This window comes from Liolophura sinensis, chromosome 5 (genome assembly GCF_032854445.1).
Source record: "Liolophura sinensis isolate JHLJ2023 chromosome 5, CUHK_Ljap_v2, whole genome shotgun sequence".
Classification (NCBI taxonomy): Eukaryota; Metazoa; Mollusca; class Polyplacophora; order Chitonida; family Chitonidae; genus Liolophura; species Liolophura sinensis.
Genome location: NC_088299.1, coordinates 14,607,294 through 14,629,522, shown reverse-complemented (window position 1 = coordinate 14,629,522; position 22,229 = coordinate 14,607,294). Strand labels below are relative to the sequence as shown.

Below are 22,229 nucleotides of genomic sequence, written 5' to 3'. Positions count from 1 at the left end.
CAGTGTAGCGCCCTCTGTCGAGCGTCTTGGGCATTAGCAAATGGAACGAGGCGGAAAGCCGTCTTTTAACAATGGCGCAGGGACCCGATATTTTCGAGGTTTGTAAATTTCTTAGTCGAAAACGACCTAAATACGCATGAAGCACTCTATTGCTGTATCGATTTCAAGAGACCAGTTTCTCAGGGAACGGCTTTCTTTCAGAGATAGCGCGGAAAATGTCGCATCTCGCTGTGTGCAGTTGACGTTTGCGTGCATAAAATTTCTGGAGAAATCACACAGCGGGAAATGCCCATTTGGGCCTAGATATCAAGCATTACCTTGGGATCTTACCGCTTTATTTACACAATGCCCCAAAGCTTTTTCGCAATCTTTCCCCTGGGGTGTGCATGTATTTATTTTCTGGTAAATGTATTTTCTTCGAAAGAATAAAACAATTATTTTTTAGCGATAAGAAAACTGAAAGAAAATAAGACGTGTGGGTTTTGACCAAGAATCCATTCATGATTTCAACTCAGTGGTCACAGTTTAATAGTTGTGAGCGGAACAAATGAATACGTTAACACTGGTAAGTTCATTTTTTATACACAGACGTCTATGTCATGATGAGATATAATGTCTTAAGCCTTACATTTCTTTCACACACGGCGTTATATTATATTGCCGAATAAGTGGAAATCTTTCCCGATTCTCAGTACTGTTTTTATTCGCCGCCCGCAGCACGAGGTCCGAAACCATTGTTATGAACGCCTCATTCGGACATCTGCTCAGCTGAGCCGAAGTTTACAAAAGATCTCGACCAACAATGATTCTGCAGTTTGACATCTTGGCATTTTTTTTTTTTTTTAAAGTATTTTTCTGTCTTTGTCAGTACCGGTACATGCCTAGAAATAAACTGCAGACCGAGAACAATGCCCTGCACGTCCTTGCAGCACCCAATAATGGTTCAGGACAAACCTGCCATGAAAGTGTCATGTGGATAACAGTGTAACTTTTTATTTACATCATGTAGGTAACTAGTTTTACCAGTTATGTCCTACGTCAACTTAGAAATTATTTCCAGGCTTGAATGTATCTGACACATGTTATGGTATGCATGTGTAAAGGAACCCATCAATTTAGTAACTAAATTAAGTCTTAGCTAACCTACATGAACATGCACATCTTTATATTTTCTGAATGTTGCTTTCCAGAAAAGAGCATTAAAAATTATTAACTCAAACAAAAAAAAGTAGAAAATAATTGTGAAAAATATATATAAAATAATTTAAATTGCAGATATCAGAATTGTTTCCAAATCTTTTAAAGGAGCTAGATACTTTTTGTTAGAAAACTTCATTCAGATAGTTGAGGGAATCAAAAATAAAACGAACTGAAGATTTTTAGTTCTGGTAGATAAACTTTCTCGGTTTTGATATGCAATTTGTACAGTTTTTTGGGTTAAATCATAATAGTATTGGTAAAATTGAACTCTCAACACTAATCATTAGCTACATGGTAGCAAAAGGAAAAAATGTTAGACAAAAACCCGGCCATCCTTAACATTTTTTTTTGTTGTTGGTCATAACTCAACCCTATCCATTTTTTTTTTTACTCTTGTGAATGAAAAAGATATATTTTTTATATGTATAATATTTTTCCATCGTAAAGCCAATGAAAAAATTAAAACAGGGTCGTTTTTGGAGGATTTGTCAAATTACACCTGACAAACATAAATTTAAGTATGACCCAACAGGCTGACATCAGTTTTCACGATCTTCCAAAGCAGATCCACAAGAGCTTCCTAATTTACACTGTTACATTTCTTATTATACAATGTTGTTGACCTGTGAAATGAAATTTCACATTTTCATGCTGGATACTTTATAAGTTAAATACTGTAAATGTCTTTTTGTTGACGGGACATTTACTTTCTTGGATGTTGTTGTAATGACCTGTTTGCAAAATATGCAACTGTGGAATAATTCCTCTTTTGGTTGTCCTTAAACTCTTTGTTGACAGAGAAGTATAAGTCTGTGCACATGCGTGTAGCTCACATACAGGATGTTTGTCCACTTGTCACCAAGCACTTTTTGTTGCTTCCTTACTGTCTTCCGTTAAGACTTTCTGTTCTTTTTGAGAATATGGTCCATTGACCATGTCTGCATATCTGGATGAGTCTATCAATCTTAGTGGGGGGGATGTTCCAACCAGCGGGGAATGTCACATTACATAGGATCCCACCTGTTGTGTAGGTGGCATAGGGTGGCATGAGGTCATGGGCTTTGCTCATGACCAGAAAGGCTGTAACCTGCCTCTTGTTGTTTATGCCATTAATGGCCACCTGTTGTGATACATGCATCATTTCTTGCCTTTTTTTTTTTAATTTTGATGAGTTTTGTCTTCTGTCTCACAGGTGACATTTCCTTACCATCTTTATATATATCTACATGTATATGTGTGCATATCCACAAAATTTAAATTTCTCTAACATGTTTTCATAGCAAATCGGTGAAAGATAATATCAGTGAAAATAGAAAGGCATTTACAGTATTGGCAAATTTGTTCACTTGTTGCATGCGAGTCAGACAAGATTGGTGGAATTTATTAATTTTATGTGGTGAAATTGGCGATAATGAAAACAGTAATAAAAAAACAGTATTTATTAGACTATGCTTCACAAGAACATTGATTTTATCTGCTTATATTTGTAAAATGATGCTTTTGAAATATACCTTGGTGTGTATAGGCCGACGTGTGATGAAGGAAGAATAAGAATTAACAATAATATGGCTGAGTTTCGGATTAAAATGACCAAACAAGAATAAAACAACAGTTGTGATTAACTTTAAAGTTGCTCATTATGAACGTGGCAGAGTTTATCAAAAGTGTATTGAAAACTAAGCTGAGTATTAACATTTGTATAATGATTTCACTCAGTTGTCTAGAACATACCTTGTGTCCATCCAGCATCATTGAAAACTCTTGACTGCTACTCTTTGCATGATTCCCTCGTGTTTTAGTACTCGTGTATACCCTTTTGGTTCTTTGCTAGGTAGTGTTAAACGTTGCTTCGGGAATTGGCCTTTCAGTTATTGACGTGTAATATTCATCTTTGTTGACAGCTGGTATATAAATATCTGTTTTGATGCATAAGAGGTAGATTAAGATACTAAAGTCCCATTTACTTTTGTACTTTGAGAAGACAGGTATGAAGATTAGATCTGACAAACTTTAAATTTATTTTAATCAGCTGGCAACAGAAAAATTAAACTCAGCCAGCAAATTTAAAAAATTCAAGAAACTAATATTCTTGAAAATCCATGTTACATTGTCCTGTATTTCCCTACCCCTACAGATTCTGTTGACGAAGGGTAATAATGGTTCTGTGTAATTTGCTCCCATGTCTTAAACTTCAGTACAGAGACTCTTAATCTTGCTGCCGTTCTGTATCATATTAAACAAGCTTAATTCCCTTTGCTGTAGGCTTTTTATATTAACATGGCTGATGAAGTGTATTGTACATGCAGTTGTGATCTGTTTCAGGTATCCAAGATTTTAAGTCGAAAGATCCAGAATGGCCGTCCTTTGTACCTCATTCGCTGGCAAAACTTTGGTCCTGAAGAAGATACTTGGGAACCATTGCAAAATCTGAAGTCTTGCATGAAAATGATCAAAACTTTCGAAGAGAATAACAAAGAACTAATCCGAAAATCCAAAGCAAGCTCCAAAAAGCCTGTTGTTAAAAAGGGCAAGCCAATAATAAAGCAGAACAAAGCACCAAAGACTAAAGCCCTTAAGAGTTCTGGTAAGAAACTGCATAAGCCACACAAGTCCTCGAAAGAAAAACTTTCAACCACCAATACAAAAAGGAAACGAGAAAGTTTGGAGTTGCCGGATGAAAGTTCCTCTTCTGATGATGACTGTATCAGGTACTCTCTTAACGAGGATGTTGGAACTGAACCCTCAAAATCTAAAACAAACAACTCTCTGGTGTCAAAGAAGGAGAGCAGAAAACTCAAAAAGCTCAAGTTGGATATCAAGAAAGCAAGTTTCACAAACCCTAATGGGTCGGGATGCTTAGGCAATGGAAAAGGAACCCCGAAGTCCAAGATTCGGCTGATAGACAGCATGAAATCTAAAGTGTTCCAGGCAGGTAAGTCAATATTTATACTTCTGGACAAATGTCTATTCGACGTAGTGACTTAACCTTTAACTGTGTTTGCTGTGGTTAAGTGGCCCTTTGTCCAGCTTGTGGTTCTCTCGATCTGCAGAGAGCAAACACCAATGTTATACAAGTTGTCTTTGGACTAAATCTGTTCATACTGTTCCTGTGCAATATAGTTAATGCCCCAGTTTTCACAAAATCAGAAAATCATGTGAGGTAGTTGCCTGTAAATCTGTTTCAGCCATGGTGTGCCTTCCACATATGTGGATCAGTATTGTATCGGTATGTCACACATGGAAGATGACACCTTTGAGTTACTTACGAAAGTCTGGTGGCTCACTACGAATACACGATTTTTCGTCGCCCAGTCATTTTGAAGTTGAAGCTGGTAGCCCTTGCATGACTGAATAAATGTTGAGTATAGCCTCCTTCAACTCAAAACCAATTTGATGTGTATAGCCATACAACCAGACATGATAGGAACAGGTGATGAGTTGATACAGTGGTATATAGAACAGAGTTCCCTGGTTTATGTTTATGTTACGATTCATTTTTACAATAAAACGCCTACAATACATGTATATGCCAGAAAAACTGATATGCCCATTACTCCTGAATGAGGCCATACGCTGAGTCCTGAAAAAGTGAAGATTCTTTGTTCAGCATATTTGTCGGCTACATTCCTGAAAAACGAAAAAATTAAATTTCAGTTATTATTATCTTCTAAGTTGTAACACACCTGATTTTAACAAAGGAAATTGCTGATTTGTTGAATATTCAATTATTTTTTCTAAGAAAACAAACTTACACTGTATCTCGCTAAAGATTCTGAGAATAAGACATTCCAGTTTCTCAGCACACTGCTGTCTGACATATACATGTGCCATGCGCATGCATACAGCAGACTTTACAGGGGCAAGATCAAGGTTTTCTGGGTTTAAGATTGTGATGTTGCAAAAGAGTGTTAAAATGCTCTGGGATACAATTAAGCTACCTTTAGGTATGACAGGGCGCATACCTTTTTTTAGCATGCCTGTACAAAGTACATAATGTAGCCCAAGTGGAGCATAACAACCATGAAAGCTGTTAATGTCAGGTGTGGTACATGTATCTTAAAAAACTACTGTTTGTATTGAACCCGGGGTTTGAATACATGTACATGTAAAGCAGAATAACAAAAGGTGGGTGTTCCATTTTTGATGCCCTACGTGCCTATTTATTACTTGTCATAAATTACAAAATGTACGACTTAGCTTCCTGTTTATTGTAATCATTGAGGTAAATGTTAGGGGTAGTATCTGAAGACATACTGCATACATTGAGCTTAGGTTTTGCGTACATCATCATGTAAGGCACAACATGAGGGGCTTGTTCCATCGCTCGAACTCTGTTGTGTATAATAGATTCAGTGTTAAGGTAGATGTTAGGGGTGGTATCACAAAAGTACTGCTTGTATTGAGCTCAGGTTTTGCATACATCATCATGTAAAGCACGACATGAGGCGCTTGTTCCATCGCTCGAACTCTGTTGTGTATAATAGATTCAGTGTTAAGGTAGATGTTAGGGGTGGTATCACAAAAGTACTGCTTGTATTGAGCTCAGGTTTTGCATACATCATGTAAAGCACAACCTCGGGGGCTTGTTCCATCGCTCAAACTCTGCTGTGTAGAATAGATTCAGTGTTAAGGTAAATGTTATGGATGGTATCACAAAAGTACTGCTTGTATTGAGCTCAGGTTTTGCATACATCATCATGTAAAGCACGACATGAGGGGCTTGTTCCATCGCTCAAACTCTGCTGTGTAGAATAGATTCAGTGTTAAGGTAAATGTTATGGATGGTATCACAAAAGTACTGCTTGTATTGAGCTCAGGTTTTGCATACATCATGTAAAGCACAACCTCGGGGGCTTGTTCCATCGCTCAAACTCTGCTGTGTAGAATAGATTCAGTGTTAAGGTAAATGTTATGGATGGTATCACAAAAGTACTGCTGGTATTGAGCTCAGGTTTTGCATACATCATCATGTAAAGCACAACCTCAGGGGCTTGTTCCATCGCTCAAACTCTGCTGTGTAGAATAGATTCAGTGTTAAGGTAAATGTTATGGATGGTATCACAAAAGTACTGCTGGTATTGAGCTCAGGTTTTGCATACATCATCATGTAAAGCACAACATGAGGGGCTTGTTCCATCAATCGAACTCTGTTGTGTAGAATAGATTCAGTGTTAAGGTAAATGTTATGGATGGTATCACAAAAGTACTGCTTGTATTGAGCTCAGGTTTTGCATACATCATCATGTAAAGCACAACCTCAGGGGCTTGTTCCATCGCTCAAACTCTGCTGTGTAGAATAGATTCAGTGTTAAGGTAAATGTTATGGATGGTATCACAAAAGTACTGCTTGTATTGAGCTCAGGTTTTGCATACATCATCATGTAAAGCACAACATGAGGGGCTTGTTCCATCACTCGAACTCTGTTGTGTAGAATAGATTCAGTGTTAAGGTAAATGTTATGGATGGTATCACAAAAGTACTGCTGGTATTGAGCTCAGGTTTTTCATGCTTGTGAAGCATAAACACATGAGGGTTGTGTTTATTATGTATTAGAATCCTTGTCAAGGTAAATGCTCAAAGGATTAGTGTTCAGATTTACTATTAATTCATAATTGGCTACCCCTGTACATATTGATAAATTGGATGTAAAAAATACTGATAAAGGGCACGTTAAACTGAGTAATACGGCACTTAAAATCACTAGATAATGAGTCTGGTGTTATGTATTTTTTCCACCAACACCCTGTAACCTCCGCCGAGTTACGCCATACAAGTCCAAGCTTTACAAGCTGTCAGAGTTTGCCATTTAGTTCAGCGTTAAAAAAGCTTGTAAAAACAGGTCCTCAAAGAACCCAGGAGTTTGTTTTCTCAAGTTTTCAGACGATTTGGCCCTCAGGAAGGCATGGATTTACAGCACAACACGGAAGGATTTTGTACTCACCAAAAAAAAGCCATATCTGCTCCTGTCATTATATAGCTGAAAGCTACAAGAGAAATACAGCTGAATTTCCAAAATGGCACCTGTGCACAGCAGTTAACTGTTAACTGAACTGAAAACTGATAGATAGTAAATTTCTGTACTTTGATGCCTACGTCCACACTGTACGTGTATTTATATTGTATACAGCTAATGGCCGCTGTGGGTATAAGCTTGCCCATAATAACATGTAGCGGTATAGTGGTCATCACATATAGGTATGAATTTAGAATCCCTTGGGTTATGGAATGATATTTATCATGAAGCGGACGGAGGGAGAAAATAGTAAATAAATATTAAACCTTAAGATAATCATGCGAACTGCACAGTGTATCACAGGATAAAACTATAGCTTACCTGTACATGTTGCTAGTGTGGTTGGAAATGACTGGACAGATTAAGATCAAATTCAGAGTCTGAAAACTCAGAATCTGAATCTGGTCAGAGATATCATTGTCATAAATCGAAATTTCAACAAGCCGGCTGAGGGCAGTAAATGTTTTGTTTTGGGTGAATTTAGTCATTATCAGGTTTCCCAGAAGCCCTCTCGATAACATGCTGTTTAATCAGGTTATAATCTTTATAATTAGGACCAGTGGCTAAGTCTGAACACCAATCTTTTAAGTTCTTTAATTGTGTACAGAGCTTAAGTTTCGCATTTATAAGCCTCCTACTGACAAGGTGTTGACTAGCCAATGGGCATGATGGGGACAGCCGCACTTCAGAATTCAAATGACTATTGTTGACAAAAGGGATAGTGTCACATTTGATATTTAGTTACATGTATTTATTTAATTGGGTGTAACTTTTGGGCTGTACTCAAGAATGTTTCACTATATGCATAGATTTAGCCATAATTTGAAATTAGGCCATATCATTTCCAACTTTCTCCAGTTTTCCCCATTTCTCCCATGCTAATTTTCTCAGAATATGGTGTCTCAAAGACACTTAAGACACTCCGCTAGCTAAACCTACGTGTACACTGTATGCTGTAATTTTCCCCATTTCTCCCATGCTAATTTTCTCAGAATATGGTGTCTCAAAGACACTAAGGCACTCCGCTAGCTAAACCTACGTGTACACTGTATGCTGTAATTTTCCCCATTTCTCCCATGCTAATTTTCTCAGAATATGGTGTCTCAAAGACACTAAGGCACTCCGCTAGCTAAACCTACGTGTACACTGTATGCTGTAATTTTCCCCATTTCTCCCATGCTAATTTTCTCAGAATATGGTGTCTCAAAGACACTAAGGCACTCCGCTAGCTAAACCTACGTGTACACTGTATGCTGTAATTTTCCCCATTTCTCCCATGCTAATTTTCTCAGAATATGGTGTCTCAAAGACACTTAAGGCACTCCGCTAGCTAAACCTATGTGTACACTATATGCTGTAATTTTCCCCATTTCTCCCATGCTAATTTTCTCAGAATATGGTGTCTCAAAGACACTTAAGGCACTCCGCTAGCTAAACCTATGTGTACACTATATGCTTATATAATGGCAGCTTGTATTATGGTGGAAGGAAACTGAGCTTGGAAAATCCATGTGTGTCTGCAGTGGCAAGTTGCAGTGACATTGGACAGACATTGTACTGAAGACCAGTTGTACTGAATATGGGACCTTAATACTCAAGGGTGGGAAGGTCTGCAGCAACCTGCAGATGGTCGTGGGTTTCCCCCTGGGCTCTGCCCGGTTTCCTCCCCACCATAGTGCTGGCCGCCCGTCGTACAAGTGAAATATTCTTGAGTACAGTGTAAAGCACCAATCAAATAAATAAATAAATAATACTCAAGGGGCGGCTTGCACAAAGGGATTGTTAGTGTAAGTACATTGTACATTACTAGGATCATGATCCTAGCCTTTGCTAATGATCATCACCCCATTGCATGAGGAGATTTTAAACTACGATAGTTGTAACTTACCACCAGAAATCATAATCGGGTTGACCTAGTTGTAAAAATTTACAATCACCCAGAATTTAATGTTAAGTACAAATATTTGCCTTTGGTATGCTGTTAGTAATTTTCTAGTTGGTTTGAAAAGATGTGCAATGTAATTGTCTCAGAAAGATGGTACGAGTGTGTTTTCAGATGTTGTTAACTGCTGAATCATTAGGATGTAGAACTCTTTTGAAAACGAAGACAAGAAAATTTATTGACTGGAACATTGTCCATTTACAAAGGCCACCTTTATGTACGCTTCATATTTGGCTTACAGTCGCGATTGTAACTTCAGTCATTCCCATTCGCCTTACAGTTCCTTTGTGCAAGTGTGGTAACTTACTGTTACAATCAATTGTAAACTCAATGGTAGGGTCTACAATACCTGTGTAAGCGGGCCCCATTGTAAACTCAGGGGTAGGGTCTACAATACCTGTGTAAGCAGGCCCCATTGTATTACAGGTTTGTACAATCATTTGGGGATGTTTTAGGGGAAATAAGCCTTTCACCTTAAGGCTTTGTCAAATGTCTAGAAAATAAAAAGTACACCTTTTAGTTTACATGTGACCCAAAAGATTAGTTTTCAAAAGTACACGTACTCCACCACTTCAGTCAACCTCACTTTACGTGAAGAAATGAAACTTGTCTGTGAAAGGCCAAGTGTGAATTTTAACGAAAACTGATCTTCATCTTTATTTTATTGGTATTCAGTTACTGAACAGGCTTATGATAAAAATCTTAGTTTGTTTTGAGGCTGGGTTTTTTATTACTTTCTATTTTTACACAGAAACCATTCTGTTGTTAAAGTTTGTATTTCTCACTTTGTATGCAGCTCAGAAAATTAGGATATATATAATCTGATGTATAAATAAACGTTGTAGTTAATCCAGTATTCGATGTATACATAAAATGTAGCTGCCCTAATTCCTCAACTTTTTCGTATATGAAAGAGCAACTTTCAGTGCGATTTATGAACATTTTTACTATGAGTTTGAATCAGAATAATGCCTTTTAGAATATTTCTGAATATACATGTACATCTTGCAAACAGTTTTTTTTAACAAGGGTTAATGTATATATGCACATATACATATTAAGGTGTATAGACCTAGGCTACATTGTATGTATTTGAAGTGCATGAACTTGACCCTACACACGTACTGTACTACTTGACCTTTCACATGCAGTTCACTCCACTGGTCACACAAATCCATACTGTATGTGTACTTGTGGCATGTACTGTGTGTATGTGTGTTTAGTAGCAGCTTGTCAATGCATGTAATGAGATTTGTTACTCACTGGTGACATGCTTTCATGGTACTGTAATGCTTCAACCTTTTCACATATTTTGAAGACATTATTCTGTGATGACTGATAGGATTATGCTTTTTGCTGTAAAACTTCACAAACCATCCAGTGTAGTTTTATCTCCAAAATGAAAATGAAAATGTGCAAAATTGCACTGAAAGTTGCTCTTTCAAATGCAAAAAGGATGAGGAAGTAGGGTATCTGTACATACATTGATTGCACATATGCCCTAAATGACCATCAATTATATCCATGATTAACTTGCTCTTTTTACCTGATTTTGAGAGTTTTGTTGATTTTAGAAAGGTGTTTTGGGGTTCACTTGGAACATGGGATGATATTCTGCTGGAAAAAGCAAGTTTCAACACCAAAAATATTATTTTGTGACATTTATTTGCCTCTTAAAAATCAATTTGTAAGCAAAAGTTGAGGTCATTTAGGTTACCTCTGATATTACATTCTGAAAAAGCCTTTGGATGCTATGATCCCCTGAACTGTTTTTTGTCAAGCAACCATTTCTTGGGAAAACGAATCTTTGTCTTCTGACAAAAAATTTGTTCTATTGGGGCTTGACGTCTTCAGCTTTTCAACCTGTAAAATGCCTGAGGTTGAATGAAGAAACCTGTCAGTCTCATTTACTTTTGCTGTTATAATGTCATAATGTGGAATTAATTCTGATTTCATGCTCCAGTGTAAGTGTTAAAGGTGATAGAATTTGTGTGTAGATGTTTACAGCAGGTGTTAGTGAATGCTCAAGTGACAGGTAGTAACCACGTCAGGACGATGGATCACATAACGTCACCAGTGTGACAGGGACTGACTTTCAGTCCACGTTAAAAAATAAAAAGTAAAAGCATTAAAAAACAAACAAAAAAACAAAAAGTAGATGTTGTGGAAGCGTAAATTGCAATTTGATACATAAATATGACTTATTGTGTACCCTGAACTGTATGTTATAGCTTTTCATTGTTTACAGTATTATGAAGTTAATGTTTGAATGCCAGATGCAATATGTACATTTTACTAAGCTGTTTTAACATTCAATAGTCAAATAACAGATGTACAGTGTGAACATTGTGAAAATCAGTGTGACACTTGTGAAAATCAGTGTGACACTTGTGAAAATCAGTGTGACACTTGTGAGGGAGTTTGTTACTTGCCAAAGGTCGGTGGTTTACTCCAGACATTCCATCCGTGAAACTAACTGCCATCATATATATATATATATGTATAACATTAAACACCAATCAATCAATCAGCTAAGCAATCATAACCTGTCTGGTACTTTTCAGCTCACCGCCCTGTATCTCCAGTGTCGGGGTTCAACTCCGTCAAGTCCCTTTCGGGCACATCTCAGGTATGTGGGGGGATGGTGCAGACCTCACCAAATGCTGGTCGACCTGCCTCTATGATGGACTCGTACTTTGGGGATATCCCAGCAGCCTCTGTGGTTCCCATGATCCCCAGCAGTCCATCAGCTATCTCCTACAAAACCTTGCTCGACAACCTGCCTCTCCAGCTCCACCCAAAGAAAGGGCCGAAGCGAGAGAAGCCAGACAGTGACGATGACGAGGATGATGATACAGTGGTGGAGAGGCGACAGAGCGTGCGCTCTAGTGAGTGTGCGTTCCGTTATAAGGACATCGTGGTGAAGAAATGCCCAGGCTACACCCAGATCTGGCTATTCTCTAATACTAAACAGAAAAATGCTCTCAACCCTCAGGTAAGTTCTGCTCTGTCTGTTAACTAGAGAAATAAAAAATCTGCTTGCAAGCCAATGTAATGTATGAAAGTAATAATTAGACTTGCTTTGTCAGCAGCCTGCAGATGGTCATAGGTTTCACCTAGGATCTGTCTTGTTTCCTCTGACAATAATATTGGCAGCCATTGTACCTGTTAAGTATTGTTGAATACTGAGTAAAATTCCAGTCAAGTAAAAAAATCACATTAAGTATGAAACTTAATGTGATTCCCCAAACAAAGGATGCCCAGGAAAGTTAGTTTGTTTAATGACTGAAATTATCCCTTGCTTTTGTACCCAGTTCACTGAAGGTACAAACATCTTAATAGCAGCAGTGGCGTATGGTAAGAGGTGATTACCTATTTCTTTAGTATTCTGAAACACGTCCAACTGTTACTGTAGGGAGATGGCTGTGGCTGTGGTCTAGGTACTTAATTGCTTGGTCACATGAGATGTGGGTTCAGTCCTGTTCTTGGGAATTTTAATGTTTTTGCTTTGATTGCTTTCTGGGCCTGGTTGTTAAAATTGGCCAGCGGTGCTTTATTGTGAGGCCTTGCATAAAATTTAACTGGAGACTGCTTGCTCCAGTATTGGTGGGAAGTTCAGCAGGAACTAGTTTCTTCCAGGCACTCTATTTTCGTCCACCCAAACTGGCCACCATATTACAAACAAAAATTCTTAAGCATGGCATGAAGAAACAAATAATTAAGTTAACAAATATATTACTGTAGAAAATCTGTGATAAACTATGTGAAAACTTTTATCCAGAGAACACCAAACACCAGTTTGTTGAACAATTGGCTGTCATTGTCCACAGGTCTGGAAAGGCACTCATTGTCGATGTAGTTCTACAATGAACACATGGTTAAGACAAACTGGCATGCGGTTAAGACAACCTAGCATGTGGTTAAGACAAACTAGCATGTGGTTAAGACAAACTAGCATGTAGTTAAGACAAACTGGTTTGTAGTTAAAACAAACTAGCATGTAGTTAGGACAAACTGGGTTGTAGTTAAGACAAACTGGCATGTAGTTAAGACAAACTAGCATGTAGTTAAGACAAACTAGCATGTAGTGAAGACAAACTAGCATGTAGATAAAGACAAACTAACATGTAGTTGAGACAAACTGGCATGTAGTTAAGACAAACTAGCGTGTAATTAAGACAAACTAGCATCTAGTTAAGACAAACTGGCAGGTAGTTAAGACAAACTGGCATGTAGTTAAGACAAACTGGCAGGTAGTTAAGACAGACTAGCATGTTGTTAAGGCAAACTGGCATGTAGTTAAGACAAACTGACATGTAGTTAAGACAAACTAGTGTGTAATTAAGACAAACTAGCATCTAGTTAAGACAAACTGGCAGGTAGTTAAGACAGACTAGCATGTTGTTAAGGCAAACTTGCATGTAGTTAAGACAAACTGGCATGTAGTTAAGACAAACTGACATGCAGTTAAGACAAACTAGTGTGTAATTAAGACAAACTAGCATCTAGTTAAGACAAACTGGCAGGTAGTTAAGACAGACTAGCATGTTGTTAAGGCAAACTGGCATGTAGTTAAGACAAACTGGCATGTAGTTAAGACAAACTGACATGCAGTTAAGACAAACTAGTGTGTAATTAAGACAAACTAGCATCTAGTTAAGACAAACTGGCAGGTAGTTAAGACAAACTGGCATGTAGTTAAGACAAACTGGCAGGTAGTTAAGACAGACTAGCATGTTGTTAAGGCAAACTGGCATGTAGTTAAGACAAACTGGCATGTATGAAACTTTATTATGTTTTCTCCAACTAGACATAGCATCATACAGTGTTGGCCAGGGACAAGGAGACAAAGAAGCATCTAAGTACAAGTGTATTTGATTTCTTTGTCTTACCCCAGGTCATACAGGAAATTGTGTCTGCAATGAACTACGCAAAGTACGACGACAGTCGCCTGGTGATGTTCAGTGGCCTGGGGAGTATGTTTTGTTCAGGGGTGGATCTGCACTATTTGCTCAGTGACGATCGCAAAGTCGCTGCACGGAAAATGGTGGATGCCATTAGGTGAGCAACCAGCCTAGAATTGTTGATGATATTTTTGCTTTTTCCTGATGTCCCAAGTACATTTTCTCTCTTTTACTCATAGTTTGTCAATTGCTACCGAAAGTAGTGAAGGAAGATGGAATTGCTCTCTATAGGTATCCAAGTGTTTGACTGTCACACCTGATCACATCTTTAAACAGTTTTTAACCAACATCTCATTTACACTGTGGTAACAAAGTGATGGTTGACATTGATTTTAATCCCTCTACATTAACCTGTATAGCTCTTGTCAGCCATCTTGGATTTCCTGGCCGTCACACCTTTCTCTCTAAGGTGTTAGCATATACAGGGGAAGGCTTACACAGAATATACAGCACTATCTTTCCAGTGTTGAGCTTGTTAAGAACGGTGCCAAAAAAATGAACCTGTTGCAGCCTGTTTCCTCCACTGACCAAGGGATGGGGATAGTGTTCCAAATTTCGTTTTCACAATGGAAAACCTACGTAGGACATTAATTTGTGTGGAGCGTGGAGATGCAAACAAATGATATGTTTATAGGTTGTCAGGACAGGCAGACTATGACATCATATAGCACTTTAAGCCATGGGAGCTGCCACTTTTCTTCAGAGAAAAATCAGTGGCTTAACCGGCTGAAAGTTTTGTTTTTTTCCTCCAGGAATCGTTTCGTGGCCATCATTTGCTGGTGCAGCTCGAGCTTTCTGTCAGGAAGTTAGTGAAATACTAAATCTGTCAGGTGGCAGAGGTGGACTCCAGTTTCCAGTGAATCAGCTTATACTATGCTGACATGGCTTTCCGTTGAGATATACTGTGGATATGGGACTTGGAATTATTGTGATGACCCCAATGTAACGTTGTATCACATTCTTCCTCTGATTGTTTTTCTAGAGATCTGACCAAGACATTCATCACATTTCCGAAGCCTGTGGTGGCTGTAGTCAATGGGCCTGCCATCGGAATGGGGGTGGGGCTTCTGCCACTCTGTGATGTCATCTATGCCAGCGACAAAGCTTCGTGTTACCTCCCTTATGGCCGCCTGGGTCAGACGCCCGAGGGAGGTCTGTCGTTCACACTGCCGCATCTCATTGGGTTCCCCATGGTATGTCTATATTCAGTGTACCTCAGCTAATACCGTGTAGGATCGGGAACACTTCACCCACAACTGCCTTCTGTCATGTGCTATTTAACACGGTTAGGCCACACCACTTGTTGTTTTACAGGCAGAACAAATCTTTCAATGTCAGAGGAGGGTATAACAAATAAAAACAAAACTTGAAAAATCATCTAATTTATTGTATATTTTGCAGTTTTTCCTGTTGAAGACATATAATCATATGATGGGAAAATCTTGAAAGACAGGAATGTCATTAAAAAAAACATGACTGATGAAGACAATTTGGACAGTAGTCAAGCACAATGGATAATGTCAAAGAATTTTTCTGTCAAATTTTTTTTAGTGTCAGTATATGAAATGTAACAGCTTGCACGGTGTTCAAAGAGGGGCAATGCGGTCGCTGTGAGTTCAAGTCCAGCTCATGCTGGGTTCCTCTCCGGCCTAACGTGGGAAGGTCTGCCAACAACCTGCGGATGGTCGTGGGTTTCCCCCGGGCTCGGCCCGGTTTCCACCCACCATAATGCTGGCCGCCGTCGTATAAGTGAAATATTCTTGAGTATGGCGTAAAACACCAATCAAATAAATAAATAAATAAATAAATCAAAAAGGAAAGTTGCAGGCTGCTCTCAAGTGCTGTCCCTGTAGCTGCCTACTTTGAATAATGTGACCATTTAAGCCAATAGTAATTGTGGCATAATTGCATGTATGTACATTTTTTTTTTGTCTGCAGGCAAATGAACTGCTGTTTGCTGGTAGAAAGATAACAGCGATAGAGGCGTACCAGCTGGGTCTGGTCTCTCAGGTGTTCTGGCCCACCAGTATGATGCAGGACGTTATACCCAGGGTGCAGAACATGGCCATGAATTCAGCAAAGGTATGTAGGAATCTAATGGTCAGAGTTCAAATCCAGCTATGGGCAGTCATTGTCAATACTATCTTGAAAACATCTGTGTGTAAGATAAGCTATTATATTAAACTAACTGCTTAAAGGAAAGGAAATACCTACAGATATCATACTATTGCTGTCTTACATTTTGTAACTGCAGTTTTGTTTTGAGTGTGGCCAAGGTAGAAAATGCTGATCAAAATCGTGTGAACATAAGTTAAGTTGCGAGTTAGCAGCTCTATAATCTAAAAGGCTTACAGCACAGAGGGTTAAAACAGAGTGGCAACAACAGTTTGGTAGCTGACAAATGGTTACACGTAACATAAGTAAGTCTGTCCTGTGTGTCTGTCAGGCGGTAAAATTGTTGACATCCTGTCTTTTAACATGTTTAATATTGGTCCTTTGGGCCATTCACAAATAATGAGGGCACTTAGTGCAAGACAACATGAAATCCTATGTTGCAGGTATTGCAGATTTGTTTGTTTGTGCGTGTGTTTGTATTAGTATCCCATTGGCAAGTCATCAATAATGAAAGCTGACTTTATCTTTGGTTTTAAAAAAAGGAACAATTTTTTCTGTTTTAGGCTCAGGAAGCTACAAAGCTTTTGATTCGCAGTCATCAAAGAACCAAACTGGAGCTGACCAGTGAGACAGAGTGTAACCTACTGTATGATCGCTGGACATCCTCAGAGTGCCACAAATGTATACTCTCCTATCTGGAAGACGAAAAAAATCTTGTCCTGTAGAACACAGGTACAGCTGGATTAACGGGTTGTTGTTGTTGTTGAGGTGGCATCCGAATACTTAAGTTAAGGTTTGAGCGATGGATTTTGAGCTATGGTGTGATTTTGTAATGGCTATTGAGATGCGTACAAGAATTTGTGATGTGAGCGCTAAGTAGTACAGAGAAAAATGAAGCACTTCAAAGCAGGGTGGAGTATGCAGTAAGAGGAATACTGTGCTTTAAGGGAGTTTTGTGACTTGAGTTGAACTCGGCATCAGAAGTAGTTTGTTCAGAGTTTAGCCAAGGAGGATTGGTTCATTAAGGAAGAAGAAATGAACTATGGATAGTTCATGGTGATGAGGTTTTGTAAGGCAAGCAGAGTTTAGGCAGGGAAGAAGTAATGGTAAACAAGAGAACTGCAGAAAGAGTTTTACAAAGCAAGACATGTCATGTGTGCATGTGTCACTAGGTATACTACATGTGCAGAATACACCTGGCTGGAACAATTCATGAATACAACAAACTACAGCAAATCATGAGTAGTTCATGAAAAGTGAAAAATACGGCAAATGAAGACAAACACACGTTAGCAAAAAATGTGAGAAACTGGGATGAATACTAGGGAGACACTCAAGTCTTTGGCAGGTGTATTGTCAGAACACCAGCACCAGTGAGGATTGCAGATTGAGGGGAAGTTGCCCCAGGGTAGACAACTTCCTGAAGGGAAGACAGAAAACTCTGCAGGTATTGTTTAAAAACACCTTCCCAGACTGCACAGTGTGTTGGTCCTTTTTGAGGTTTGTCACTGAGTACCTTCTGCTAGTATATGCTCCACATAGGCATCAAGGAAGTAACTGTGTAGTCTGGGCTGGTGTTGTTGACGTAAGCAATCCACATTTGTCACAAGCTTTTTTCCGTTTAGATACCATGGTCTAGTGTTTTATGATCTGACTGAATTGAAAAGGTTGTTTAATAGTAGAAATACACATAAGTGCCCTAATGGTTGTGACACCTGGTAGTAAGGTGTTAGGTATCGAACGGAGGTTTGAACACCAGTTTTTTGGCCTACAGTATGAACACTATCGTCCTGAACACCAGACACCTATGGTGTCCTTTTACACAAAAGTAGATTCATTACAATAACAGCGAGGTATGTCCATCTATCATCAGTTACACCTTCTACTGACCAGATTTTTGATCTGATCAAAGCCTAGCTAATTGTCCTGTCACCTTGAGGTGGATTAGCAACGGTGGGTGGTAATGTCTGATAAGTGTCTTTCCAACATTGATGTGTTGGTGAGGATCACAGTGGAAAGAATGTGGGCTGGGGAAAAGGTATAGGCAGTCCTTCAGAGGGGTTAATAGCAAGAAGTTGATGAAATATTCAAATCCAGTGATATGTACATTGTACATTTTATAACAACATTGTGTACAGATGTACTTTATTGTCTTGTACATTTCAGCACTGTGAATCTGAGAATTTTCCTACTACTTCCTACTATTTTAAGTATCGATTTTATGGTTTTGTTTGTACCAGTAGCCAGCAGCCAGATTTGCTGCCACTGAATTTTAAAACAAAACAACTTTTAGCGGTCTCTGCTGTATATACATGTAAGGTAGTTTATATTTTTAGAAATCATATCAACCTCTGCAATCATGTGCACATTGCATTGACTTCTTCGCTAGTCGTTTTATTCCTCTGTTATCTTTGATATCTTACACAGCAAATTTTCTTGTATTTATTGAGATATTTTGTTCCTTTTCTTTTGTGGAAGTGGCTATGGCCTTGTTTCATGTACCTCTCTATGATACATGCCACTATGTGTACATGCCACTATGTGTCATGCCACTATGTGTCATGCCACCATGTGTACATGCCAAACCGTATCACTTTTGGTGGTTTTTCCCCCGGGCTCTGCCTAGTTTCCTCTCACCATAGTGGTGGCCACCGTCGTACAAGGGAAGTATTCTTGGGTACAGCGTAAACACCAATCAAATAAATAAATGAATGATCACTTCTGAACTGTGTGTTTTAATGCATAACACCAAGTTTCACATTTGAATTTGCTCCAGCCTTTCATGTGTGAGGTGCTTGTGGTAGTGACATCATATTACCCTGTTGTCAACATTGTTGAGGATGCACCTGCCAACAGATCAGTTCTTAATCAAGTTTTAACACTGAAATATGTAGATGTACACAGGGTTTTACTAAAATTATTTAGAGTTCAGCCACAAAACCTCACAACACAGTTATACTTGTTTACTGGGTGCTCGTTTTCTCAGGGTTTCTTTGTTTTCAAATAGTGGACCAAATGCTCAGTCAATGCTTCACAAGGATGGCATTTTAGAGAATTCTCAAAGATAGATTTGAGAATGTGTCTCAAATTTCCCAAACATTTTTGAAGGCTATAATCTTGGAATTTCCTGCACTGTCTTGAAAATGGTAGATTAGGAAGTTGTCTCTACGACTGTATGTAACACACTGTATTATGTAACATAGTGCCACATGCAGGCCAGCACAAGGAAGTGGATACATTGAAGACCAATCTTATCTTGCCTAACACTCTGACCTCTACAAAACAAGCCTTTATAGGAGACTCCAGGACCAGCTACACAACAGGTCGTACACCGAAAACTGTGACGTCATAAACAAGAGAACAAAAGATTTCGTATCTTTGGAATGTCATGTCTCAGTCTGGAAGGAGTTTTAGGAGTTCTCTATTGTGTGTGGTAAAATGGGATATGGTGGAAAAACATTCATCAGGTGGTTAGATGGAAGATGAAATCTATGAAGGAAAGTGAAAGACACACTGTGAAAAGAACAATACCCTGCAGCATATGGGCACAAAAAGTAAATTAAAGTATCCATTTTGCCTGAAGCTGGAGACCGGGCTGCGAAAGTTGAAGATGAAATGTATAAGTTTTTGTCACTGCCATATCCACAAATCCTACAGGTCAGTGGTATAAACATTTGCCATAGCACAGTTGTAAACATACAGAAACTATATTAGTTTCACTTATTTTAATATTTATTTTTTAGGCAATTTCTTTTTGTTCAAAGAAATTAATTTAGATTTGGTTGCCATTTGTAGGATTCTGTCCTCTTACTCAAATGCAAATGCGTTAAACAGACCAAAATATTTGTGCACAGTGTTTTACTGTGAAAATGTTATTTGGAGAATGGTAATTCAAATCAGGCTTTTCTTATTGTGAAGAGTTTATACGATCAAAGTGTGTTCTTTGATATAACGATCATGTCCGGTCAGAAATGACATCATAATATAGATAGATTATGCATGGTTTTATGGGACTCTGATTTGACCTGATCATATTCACTAATGCTTTGTCATAAAGCGTACTCAAATGCTGATTTAATTTGCATCTCAACTAATTTAGATTACAGTCCTAAAATGATTAGTCCTTAATTAGTTTTTCTGCATGATTTTAATTTATTGTCTGCATGTGTCCTTTTTTTTTATATGCATGTTATGTGAGGTAATGTGTATTGTAGAGAACTGTATTTGAGTGTATGTGACATTAGTGAATTAGTGGAGTAGTTGTTGTAGGGACGTGTAAATGAGTAACCTCTTTTAAAAGAAGGCATCTGATGCTGTGAACTTTCTGTTACCCATACACTGATGTAGTTGTTGCAAAGTATCAAAATACATATAGTAAACAACATAACACAAGCACATCTTGAACCGAAGTGTTACTCAGTGATCAAAATATACATTCTGTACATAGGCCTCACCACTTAAGCTTGAAACACTTCAAGTAGAAGAGATGAATTTTTTTTTTTTCTTAAAAGAAAGGAGAATGATCTCATGTGATTGATAAAAGCGCTTCACACTTCATTATCCCATATTAGAAAGTAACTTGTCCATGATTTGTGACTGCACATAACATGTTACTTTCATAGGGGGCATTTTAGAGTTAATTAACATAACGGGTGGCTCTTATGGGATAGCCTCTGGCCAAATAATGGCAAGGGATGCAATCCAGTATACTATAACTCGCAAAACAGCCATGCCACTGACTTAGGAAATATTAATATTCCATTGTATTTAATTAGTTTAAATATTCATATCTAACAACAAACTGTTTCAGTAATGTGAACTTGTCATACATGTTGGCACACAATAAATTTACCTCTACCGCCACCTGTTCCCTGGCTCAAAGAAACATCACTTTATCTTATTCACTGCACAGTTCACTTCGTAGTTTTAAAAATCTTTCATTAAGCCATTAATATCCAGTAGGCTAAACCAAACATTGGCTAGTTTGGGGTCGAGAACTAAACAGTAATTCACCGAAATATCAAGTCCATAACTGTTGCGACTGATAACGTCAGACACACTTCTGATATATCTGAAGGCGGAAAATCTTATGCAAAGTAGATGGGTTAGTTGGAACTTTCACAGGGTATCTGTTTTTTTTTTTTGTTTTTTTTTTTTTTTTCCAGTGAACCTGTGTGAATAGAATCTGTGAAAAGCTATTTGTTATACATTGTTATCTAATGGTAAATGTTCTGTGCTGCTAAGTAGGAGCCACACATGATATCCCACAGACAAGCAATACTCGTAAACTAGTTCAAACTCTTGTAAGCGCAATGAGCTAGTGAATCTTGCCCAAGAGATTGTGTTGTGTTGCACGAAGTTCCAGGGGCTAGTTTTGGTTTTACATGATACTTGTAGACTATATCAATGTTTATGTTTTGAAAATGACCATGGCATCATTACTCTTGGCTGTATACAGTTGTAGAAACTCGTCAGTAAGGTTTTCATTCCCAATGCTTCCCTTTCAAGTGGCCAACTTAATTAAAGTTGTTGTTGTTGCTTTATTGTATTTGGTTGCTGAACATGTGTTACTAATGTCATGAGTTTGAAGAGAAAGATAACTTCTGACTCCATAATGTTACACTTGGAATAAAATATTTAATTTGCGGTAATACATTGTTATTCTGTTTGAATTATTGAATTTGTAAAACTATGGACACTTTCACAAAACTTTGTAAATCAGTTTTGTCAATTTTTCTTGTAAATGATATCACCGTATGGCACTATAACCCAGACAACATTTTTTATGAAAAAAGTTCCGAGAAATATGAAGTTTTGTGAAAGTGGCCCCAACATGTACATAACTACTTGTTTGCCTTACAAAAGTCTTGATTGTGCGTCAGTGCATATGCACTGAACGTGCCATATAGTGGACAATTCACAGACTCCACTGTTCGTTGTACATTGATTGCTATAACCAGAAAACAGCCTATAGGGTCATTAAGATGGATTGGC

General features: G+C 38.2%; 1 protein-coding gene across 3 annotated transcripts; it reads left to right on the top strand.

Annotated features, from left to right (window-relative positions):
- The first annotated feature begins 26 nt into the window (after positions 1–26).
- LOC135465389 (chromodomain Y-like protein 2) lies at positions 27–21,376 on the top strand. 3 transcript variants are annotated; one of them, XR_010444040.1, is made up of 8 exons: positions 27–98; positions 3,523–4,132; positions 11,721–12,151; positions 14,054–14,217; positions 15,103–15,313; positions 16,059–16,202; positions 16,799–18,174; positions 18,240–21,376. XR_010444040.1 is itself a non-coding variant. In XM_064742613.1 (7 exons), exons 1-7 carry the CDS (start codon positions 72–74, stop codon positions 16,958–16,960), a joined length of 1,749 nt encoding a protein of 582 aa, XP_064598683.1. In that variant the 5' UTR covers positions 27–71; the 3' UTR covers positions 16,961–21,376. The 3 variants fall into 3 exon arrangements, 2 of the variants coding, with proteins under 2 accessions (XP_064598683.1, XP_064598684.1); XM_064742613.1 differs by having other exon boundaries at positions 16,799–21,376; XM_064742614.1 differs by lacking the exon at positions 27–98 and adding an exon at positions 522–565 and having other exon boundaries at positions 16,799–21,376.
- Positions 21,377–22,229: the final 853 nt, after the last annotated feature.

Excerpts from the sequence above, each read along its gene's own strand:
- LOC135465389 (XM_064742613.1), top strand. The coding sequence starts at position 72 with ATGGCGCAGGGACCCGATATTTTCGAG. Across the intron at positions 99-3,522 it reads AGGGACCCGATATTTTCGAG|GTATCCAAGATTTTAAGTCG; the intron begins GTTTGTAAATTT and ends GATCTGTTTCAG. Across the intron at positions 14,218-15,102 it reads AAAATGGTGGATGCCATTAG|AGATCTGACCAAGACATTCA; the intron begins GTGAGCAACCAG and ends TTGTTTTTCTAG.